At 40.6% G+C, this 10,000-nt stretch overlaps 1 protein-coding gene across 11 annotated transcripts in view; it reads left to right on the top strand.

Annotated features, from left to right (window-relative positions):
* LOC135109233 (kinesin-like protein unc-104) overlaps nt 1–10,000 on the top strand; it is a 110,607-nt gene that overhangs the window by 31,622 nt on the left and 68,985 nt on the right. For all 11 annotated transcript variants that reach the window (XM_064020452.1, XM_064020454.1, XM_064020461.1 and 8 more), the window contains one exon: nt 3,400–3,510. In XM_064020452.1, coding sequence (XP_063876522.1) covers nt 3,411–3,510 — 100 coding nt within the window. In that variant the 5' untranslated portion in view covers nt 3,400–3,410. The remainder of the gene's footprint in view (nt 1–3,399; nt 3,511–10,000) is intronic.

Raw genomic sequence — 10,000 nt, 5'->3', positions numbered from 1 at the left:
TCCCTCCTTCCTTCCCTTCCTTCCTTCCTTCCTTCAGTAAAACACAAAAGCATCCTTCTCCTTCCCTCTCACCCTTCCTTCTTTCCCTCCCTCCCTCCCTCCCTCCCTCCCTCCCTCCCTCCCTCCCTCTCCTCATTCAGTATTCCTACCTTGGGACATAAAGACGGATTAGTTGAGGTGGAGGAGGCGGAAGAGAAGGAAGAGAAAGAGGAGGAGGAGGAAGAGGAGGAAGAGGAAGACAGAGGTAGTTGTAATAGCAGTAGTGTTGGTGGTGGTAGTAAAATGGAGGGGAGACTAAGAAGGAGGAGGAGGAGGAAGAGGAAGAGGAAGAGGAAGGTAGTAATGGTGATGGTAATTCTTAATTGTAATTGATGTAGGAAGAAGGGGAGGAGGAAGAGGAGGAGGAGGAGGAGGAGGAGGAGGAGGAGGAAGAAGAAGAAGAAGAAGAAGAAGAAGAAGAAAAATGAGACAAGGAAGAAAGAGGAACATAAATAAAAAAAATGAAGAAAGAAAGAAAAACAAAATAGAAACGAAGAAATAAGAGGAAGAGAAAATGGAGGAAGCATCAGACGAGGAGGAGAAGGAAGAGGAGGAGGAAGAGGAGGAGGAAGAAACTAATGTAAACGGGAAATGGGAAGTGGAATAAGAGAAGAAAAGAAACAAGAGGAAGGAGAAGAAGAAGAAGAAGGAGAAGAAAGAAGATTTAGGTGAAGAGAATAAGAAATGAAGCGAAATCAAATAGAGAAGAAAGAAGGAAGAGGAAGAAGAGAGAAAAAGAACAAGAAAAAGAAGACTCACGTGAAGAGAAGAAGAAGAAGAAGAAGAAACGAAACGAAATCAAATGGAAACGGAAAAAAAAGAAAACAGACGAAGAAGGAGGAGGAGGAGGAGGAGGAGGAGGAGGAGGAGGAGATGGATGATGAGTGAGGAGGAGATGAAGAAGAAAAAGAAGAGGAGGATTTTTATTAAGATTAGGGGCAGATGCTCTTACCTTGATGAACGCTGGACACTTTTCCTCTCTCTCTCTCTCTCTCTCTCTCTCTCTCTCTCTCTCTCTCTCTCTCTCTCTCTCTCTCTCTCTCTCTCTCTCTCTCTCTCTCTCTCTCTCTCTCTCTCTCTCTCTCCTTCACCGTCCATCGATCTTCGCCATCCAACTTAACCTTGCACGTATGAGAGAGAGAGAGAGAGAGAGAGAGAGAGAGAGAGAGAGAGAGGCCAGGCAGGTCCCTCGATGCTAGTAAAGAACCCATTTCGGAAAGGAGAGGGAGAAAGAGGAAAAGGAAGGAGGGAGAGGAGGGAAGAGAAAGGGGAGAGGAGGAAGAGGAAATAGGTAGGAAGATGGCTCAGGGAGAGGTTCCGGGAGGAGAGAGAGAGAGAGAGAGAGAGAGAGAGAGAGAGAGAGAGAGAGAGAGAGAGGGGAGGGAGGGAGGGAAGCCATGGAGGAAAGGAGATACCTACAGAGGAAGATATTTTTTCTTTCATCTTCCAATCTCTCTCTCTCTCTCTCTCTCTCTCTCTCTCTCTCTCTCTCTCTCTCTCTCTCTCTCTCTCTCTCTCTCTCTCTCTCTCTCTCTCTCTCTCTCATAGCTATCTCATACGTACACATCAAACAACAACAACAACAACAACAACAACAACAACAACAGCTACTACTACTACTACTACTACTACTACTACTACTACTACTATTACTACTACTACTTTAATAATGCAATATATTAATTTGAATACTCTTATTATAGAAAATTAATATATCTTTTTTTTTTGGTACTAATATTTCATGGTTGTATTTTTCTTTTTATTGTTATTTATTTGCTGAGTTTATTTAATTAAGTATTTTTTGTCATAATTCTATTTCCTATTTTTCGTTGGTAGTGTGCAAGAGAGAGAGAGAGAGAGAGAGAGAGAGAGAGAGAGAGAGAGAGAGAGAGAGAGAGAGAGAGAGAGAGAGAGATTCAAAATGGCGTCGTGTCTTCTCTTTTTTTTTTAATTTGATTTTTCTCTGTCGTAAAACTAACTTGATGACTAAGATCTGATTCTCTCTCTCTCTCTCTCTCTCTCTCTCTCTCTCTCTCTCTCTCTCTCTCTCTCTCTCTCTCTCTCTCTCTCTCTCTCTCTCTCTCTCTCTCGTTATATTCACACATTTTGGTTTCACTTTTTTCTTTCGATTTCTATCTCTTTTTCTCTCCATATTTTTTTCCCTCCCTCCCTCTCTCCCTCCCTCCTTCCCTCCACCTACGATCCTATGTCACATATTTATTCCCTTCCCTCTCTTTCCCTCCCTTACTCTGAGTCATTCTTACCTCCCTCCCTCCCTCCCTCCCTCCCTCCTTCCTTCCCTCCCTCCTTCTCTTCGCTCCCTTCCACATTCCTTTCTTCCTGTTTTACTCCGTTGCTCTCCAATTCACAGTCTCTCATCAGTTTTTCCCTCTTTCTCTCTCTCCCATTTTTCCCTCCTTCCCTACACACACACACACACACACACACACAGAAAGCAGAAAGTAACAGTATTTAAGTATTTCATCTTGTCTGTTTTTTCTTCTCTCTCTCTCTCTCTCTCTCTCTCTCTCTCTCTCTCTCTCTCTCTCTCTCTCTCTCTCTCTCTCTCTCTCTCTCTCTCTCTCTCTCTCTCTCTCTCTCTCTCTCTGTGGAAATTCACACATTCGCACGTTCATTATATATAACATTCACTATTTTTCTCTTTCTATTCATCCACTTTCTGTATTTTTGAAGGCTGTATGTGAACTTAACTACCCCCCTAAAAAAAAAAAAAAAAAAAAGTCAGTATTTCACCGTCACACCAATTAGCAGACGAAAATAATCCAACATTTCTTCTTATTTTTAACAGGTAACCTCCCTTTCATTTTTAGCTTCCGTATTTTCAGCTGATAAACTTCCCTTCTTTTTGCAAGCTCTTATTTTCAGTAGTTAGATCTACCTCCCGTCCCCTCCTGTTTTTTTTTTTTTCTACCTCTTATTTTCCGGCGATAACCCTCCCCCTTCCTTCTTTTTTTGTACGCTTCCTCTTATTTTCCAGCAGATCCACTTTTCCACTTTTCTTTTTCTTTTTTTTAACCTCGCTTATTTTCCGCAGTCGTTTCAGCTTTCCTTTTTGTCACAGGTAACCCTCTTTCTTTCTTGCTTTTCCTTATTTTCATCAGATAATCCATGTTCTTTTTTTTTTACTTTATTTCCAGGCGATGAATCCTAAAAAAAAAAAAAGTATCCTGACCGTTTTTCTTTCGTTTTCTTCCTTTTTCTTCCCCATTAGAAACTCCCAGATTTGTACACTCACCTTGCATAACACTATAATTACTTATCTTCAATTTTCTGTATTATTTTTCATGTATTTATTATTTTAGCTACCTATTTAACACTCACTCCTTGTTTCCCCCACAGAATCCGCCGCCATGTCGTCGGTCAAGGTGGCAGTGCGGGTGCGTCCCTTCAACAACAGGGAGATCGCCCGGGAGAGCAAGTGTATTATTGAGATGGGCGGCAAGACGACCAGTGAGTACCTTATTGTTGTTCTCAGGCTTGTGTTCTTAATCCTTCCCTCTGCTACACACTTTTCTTCTTTTTTTCCGTGATTTTCTGCGAATCTATAGACGCTTATTTTTGTACTTGTGTCGTAAAGGGTTCTCTAGCCTTGAAGAAACAAAATACTTAATTTCTTTCATTTCTTTAATTTTTCTCTCTCTCTCTCTTTCTGTCCCTGCAAATATTTTTCATACAGTTCTCTTCTACATACCTTTATTTTTGTACTCGTCTCTTAAATAGTCTCTCTGCCCTTGAGGGAACAAAATTGACTTCGTTTCTTTCATTTCTCTATCTCTTTCTATCCTTGCAAACATTTTTTCACGCTGTTCTGGATGTTAATGTGTGATCAGACCAGTGAAAGGACTAAACATCGCTGCGCTTCACTTCCAGTACTCTCTAGAAACTGTGGTGGAATGTACTTGTGTTTCTTCTTGGCACCATACTCTTAAAACAACTCGACACGTCCCTTCCATTATCTTCTAATCAATAAGCTGCAGTTGAATGTATGTGGGTTTTCTTTGTGCCTGTTAGAATATACGTAAGAATATAAGGGTTGGTGCAGGAAGCCGTCAGGCCTACACGTGGCAACTCTTGTAAACGAGTAATACATGTTTATACCCACATAATCCCCTGCTATAAATTTGTGTAATCCTCTTTTAAAGCTCCCTGTAGATTTAGTACTAGAGCATAAGGATATAATGAAGTAAGGGAAGCTGCAGTGAACCATTTTCACTATTATCTTCCATAAATTTGTCTAATCTTTTAAAGCTCCCTATTGACTCGGTATTAGAATGTAAGAACGCAAGGCAAAGTGCAATGCAAAAAGCCATAAGAGATACACACATAAAATAGGCTTACCCATTTCTCCTAGGCATTCCCCATCCATAAATCTGCCTAATCTGTATGTAAAATTTCATAGACCTAGAATTAAAACTTAGTAAACAAAGGAAGCTGCAATAAGCCATTAGGCCTACACGTGGCAGTCCCTATAAAGAACAAGCCTACCGATGAGTATTTTTACCAATCATCCTCATCCACAAATTTCTGTAGTATTGTTTTAAGGCTACATATTGACTCGGTAGTAGTAATAGTAGTAGTAATAGTAGTAGTAGTAGTAGTAATAAATTTCACCACAGTTCTTCCTCTTTCAAGGTAATGCATAATTCTAAACCTTTATTGATCATACGTGTAGTAGTAGTAGTAGTAGTAGTAGTAGTAGTAGTAGTAGTAGTAGTAGTAGCAGCAGCAGCATCAGCAGTAGTAGTAGTAGGAAGTGAGTGAGTACCTGGGGAAGGCATCATCACCTTTACTGCCTTGGTAAATTGCTAAACAGACTCTCTCTCTCTCTCTCTCTCTCTCTCTCTCTCTCTCTCTCTCTCTCTCTCTCTCTCTCTCTCTCTCTCTCTCTCTCTCTCTCTCTCTCTCTCTCTCTCTCTCTCTCTCTCTCTCTCATTATCTCCCCCTTCCTCCTATCTTTCCTTCCTTTCTTTTCCTTGATAAGCAAAGTGGAAGGTACTGCGCAAATTGTTTATCTAGAGAGAGAGAGAGAGAGAGAGAGAGAGAGAGAGAGAGAGAGAGAGAGAGAGAGAGAGAGAGAGAGAGAGACTTATGTATATCTTTGTGTGCGTGTACGAGTGTATTATGATTACCCGCTCCCCTTACACACACACACACACACACACACACACACACACACACACACACACACACACACACATACACACAGCCAATTAGGACTCACCAGCACTTGAAAACGGACCAATCACATTTGCCCTCAGTTCGTATTGTGACAACGAAGCGCTACAACATCACAGAAAACGCATTTCGTTCTGCCGCGTTTACCTTGCTTGTCCAGAGAGAGAGAGAGAGAGAGAGAGAGAGAGAGAGAGAGAGAGAGAGAGAGAGAGAGAGAGAGAGAGAGAGAGAGAGAGAGGAACGGTGATATAAGTTCGTAAGAAGGAAAGAATAGAAGGAGAAGAAAGAGGAAGATTAAGAGGAGGAAAAATAGGGACTTTCACGGAGAAGGAAGGAAAGGAGGAAGAGGAAGAAGAGGAGAAAAACAAAGGGATTCGTGAAGAAGGAAAAGGAAGAAGAATAAGAGGAGAAAAAATAAGGGCCTCATTCACAGAAGAGAAGAAGGAAGAGAAGAAAGAGGAAGAAGAATAAGAGGAAAAAAATAATGAACTAATTCACGGAAGAGGAAAAGGAGGAAGAGGAGAAAGAAAGAAGGAAGATGTAAGTAAAGAATGAAATATGTAAGTAAAAATAAGATAACAGAACAAATGAAAAGAAAGAAGAGGAAGGAATGAAAGACAAAGACGAAAACAAGATTTAAAAGAACAAAACACACAGGAAGAAAAGGAGAAATAAGAGGAAGAAGATGATGAAGTCAAGAAGTAATGAACAGAACAGAACAGAGAGGAAGAAAATAGAAGAGCGTGAAGAAGAGGGAGATGAGAAAGGTGAGAAAGATTAAAGAAGAACTAAGAGAGAAAATAAATAAATAAATAATAAGGGGATAGTAAGTGTTGAAGAGCCAAAAGTTGTGAAAGAAAGAAGAGAAAAGAAAACAAAAAATATTACAGTTTTCTCTCCTCAGGCAAGAAGTAATATTAGTTTACCAGAAGCAATATAACTGGCGCCTTCCTTCTTCCTTCCTTCCCTCCTTGATACAGATTATTGACATCGGGGGAATTCGAAGCTTTTATGGATGTGGCGCCGTATTATGCCGTTGTAGTGGCGTCCAGTGTAGGTTCAGTCAATCAGTCAATCAGTCTGTCAGTTATGTTTTTTCTCCATCCAGTCAGTCAACCAGCCGGTCAGTCAGTATTCCAGTTAAGTTGTTAGTAAGGTGGTCAGCTAGTCATTTAATCAGTTAGTCAGTCTTTCAGTCAGTCAGTCATACAACCAGTCAATCAGTCAGTTTGCCAGTTAAACAGTCAGTATGTCAGATGTCTAGCCATTCAGTCTACCATCAGTTAATCAGTTAGTTAGCCAGTCAGTCCTATAGCTACTCATTCGGTCAATCAGTCAGTCACTGACTCAGTCAGTGAGTCATGCAATTAGTCAATCAGTCAGTCAGTCAGTCAGTCATACAGTTAGTCAACCAGTCAATCAGTCAGTCAGTCAGTCAGTCATACAGTTAGTCAATCAGTCAGTAAGTCAGTCACTCATACAGTCAGTCAGCCAGTCAATCTTTGTAACATGAGAAGGCAGTACGGAACCGGATAACGCTCCCCCTTCCCCAACACACACGCGCGCGCACACACACACACACACACACACACACACACACACAGGCAAGACACAAAAACTATCATAAACATTTGAGTAACGGGGACACTGGCTCCGGAGCATAGCAAGAAGGCGACGGCTCACATAGCGAACCAGTGACTAAGAGAGAGAGAGAGAGAGAGAGAGAGAGAAAGAAAGAGAGAGAGAGAGAGAGAGAGAGAGAGGTGTGGTCTAGTGGAGGGAGAAGGATAGGTAAGTGGTGAGGTAAATGTGAGCAGAGTGAGGGAGAGAAATTTGTGGAATGGAGGGAAGGAGCGGGAGGGAAATGAGGGAAGAAGGGAGGGAAGGGGAAGCCAGGTGCGCTGTGGTTGGCTGTGTGTGTGTGTGTGTGTGGAGGGAAGGGAGGGGAGGGAGGGAAGGGGAGAAGGGAGGGAGGGTTTGATGTGGTGATGGGGGACTCCTACTAAGGCTTCACTTATTGACGGTGGGTTAAGTTACACACACACACACACACACACACACAGACAGACAGACATACAAACACACACGCCACAGCGCACGTGATCTCTTTTTTTCATACCTTTCTTTCCTTATGTGTTTTTTGCTCGATGGTTTAGTAGTAGTAGTAGTAGTAGTTGCAGTAGTAGTAGTAGTAGTAGTGGTGGTGGTGGTGGTTGTTGTTGTTGTCTTGTTTTAATGACGGAGTTGTCTGCTGTATTGGAACATGCGCGCTATGAGACCACAAGGAAATAAAAGGAAAGAAAAGAAGAAGGTGGAAAGATAGTTGTATAAGTGAGCGTGTAGAGTTGCGTGGGGATGGGACAGTTTGGCACGCAATGTTAGGTTCAGTTCACCTTAGATTCAGTTTTATTATTTCAGGGATGTTTTTAAAGAAAGCAATGAGGTTTTGATTATTAGTATGTATGTATGTATGTATGTATGTATGTATGTATGTATGTATCCATCCATTTATTTACTAACCTAACATTACCTAACCTAACCTTACCTTACTTTACCTAACCAAACCTAACCAAACTGAAACTAATCTTACCTTATCTTACCTTAACTGACCTAACCTAACCAAACCTCTATGCATGTATTATGTATGTATGTATGTATGTATGGAATTGTGTATGTATAAACGTATGTAAGCAAGTCAGAAACATTACATTTCCAGCAGCACCTCATAAATACAATTGATTCACCCTTCCAAACGTAAATGAACTTGTCAGGCTGATAAGGTGGAATCAATACAGCGTTGAGTGAGACAAAGACGGGAATCAGGTGAAGAGAAGTACATTTCTGTCTTATACACTTGTCACTAATCAAATAAGGGTGATTCTGAATACTCCCTTTGAAATTGCAGCTTTGTTAATGATAGTGGCGCTTTGAACACCAGAGTGCACTGAACGCCGCTAATAAGGTTAATTACAAGGTGAGGGTAGGTGTATTAATGAAGACTTTACAGGTTTTTGGGAGTAATCTCTGAAATCGTAAACATATTGAGGTCCCAGAAGAGATTAATTACTCAGGCCAGGTAAAGGGAAGTAATGAAGTGAAGGGAGGGAAGGAAAGCCAGGTGTGTTGTGGTTGTTGGTGGGATGAAGGGAGGAAGGGAAAGAATGAGGGAAAAGAAGGAAAGGGAGAAAATATGTATATCTAATGGTAGAAAATAGAACAATGAGTAAAATAAATTAAGATAGAAACGTAATGCATTTCAGTGGTGTGTGGAGAGAAGGGAGTGAGGAAGGAAAGGAAGAGGAGGAAGGAAAGTATCTAAAACTAATGATAAAGTAGAACAATGTCAAGAAAACAAATGAGCATAGAAACATAATGCCTTTTGTGTAGAGAGAATGAAGGAAGGAAAGAAGGGAAATAGCAGATGGAGGAAAAGAGAAGAAATATGTAGGATTAATGATAAAAGTAGAGCAATATCAAGAAGAACAAATGAATGCAGAAGCGTAATGCATTTCAAAAGGGAAACTGAAGTAAGAAATAAACACATCTGTAACGAAAACCACACTCAAACCGACTTTTTTCCGCTTCTTGAGTGATGTACAAACTTGTCTCACGCCTCAGGAAAAGAAACCGGCACCTTCTTTATCACACACCAGTATAGAAACACAAAAACACAACTGCACTGTCTCAGAACACACCCACAGTCACACACACTCACACACACAGTCACACACTTTTTCCTCTTCCTCCTCCTTCCCTCAGCGGCTCTAGAGATGGAGAAACTTCCTTGTCGTAAATTGCAAACCTTCAGTCTTACTTAGTGAAAAAAAAACAGCACCAGTGTCTTCTGGCAAGTCCAGACCTGAGCCTCCCCTTCTTTGCCCTGCGGGAGATGGACAAACTTCTCCGTCGTAACTCGCAAAGACTCATAACCACGTCGGGTGTGAGGGACGCTGAGGTACAACGCGCCGTAATGTACCTGGGGCCTCATATGGTCACCTGCATAAAGAAACTGAGTTGTTGTTTTTTTTCTACTTTTTTGGGGATCAAGTTAAAAAGTTCATATAAGAGATGAAGAAGAAAATGGGTGAGTAATTTTTCTACCTTTTTGGGAAATTTAAATGAAAACTCATTCTCTTATCTTAATTTTCACACAAAAAATAAAGTAATAGCTGAATAATTTATCTGTCTTTTGGAAAATCGAGGTAAAAAATAATTGTCTAAATTTTCATGTACAAGTAAATTAAAAATGGCTGAATATTTTTTCTACTTTTTGGAATTGTGGTACAAAAAAACTGTCTTATCTTCATTTTCATATAAAACCAGAAAAGTTAAGGCATATCTCCTACCATAGACAGAAAAAAAACTACATATGACAATATAAGCACCACATAATGAAGAATTTAACTATAACAGTTTGTGTGCTACATGATGAAGAACACGAGAATATTAGAACGTGCATAAAGGAAGCTCCAAGAAGCTATCAGGTCTAAGTGTGGCAGACCCTTTATGAAACATTACCTATCCAAGCAGAATTACCCAACAAAACTGAAGAAACCACAGAAATATGACTCAGCTTATGAAGGAGATGAGAATACCCACAAACCATGCCCTTCCTTGGCTTGGCTTATAAATGTTGTTAATTCAGGTACTATTGAAACTTTGAAAATTCGCCTGGACAAATATCTTGAATCAAATCCTCGGTTGTCACTGGTCATCTCTGAGCAATCCAAACGTCTCTGAAATCCAAGGGCCTCTGATTTGATTG

The sequence above is a fragment of the Scylla paramamosain genome, chromosome 18 (assembly GCF_035594125.1).
Source record: "Scylla paramamosain isolate STU-SP2022 chromosome 18, ASM3559412v1, whole genome shotgun sequence".
In the NCBI taxonomy this organism is placed as follows: domain Eukaryota; kingdom Metazoa; phylum Arthropoda; class Malacostraca; order Decapoda; family Portunidae; genus Scylla; species Scylla paramamosain.
Note: the sequence above shows the minus strand (reverse complement) of the source record. Positions and strands in the feature narration are given on the sequence as shown.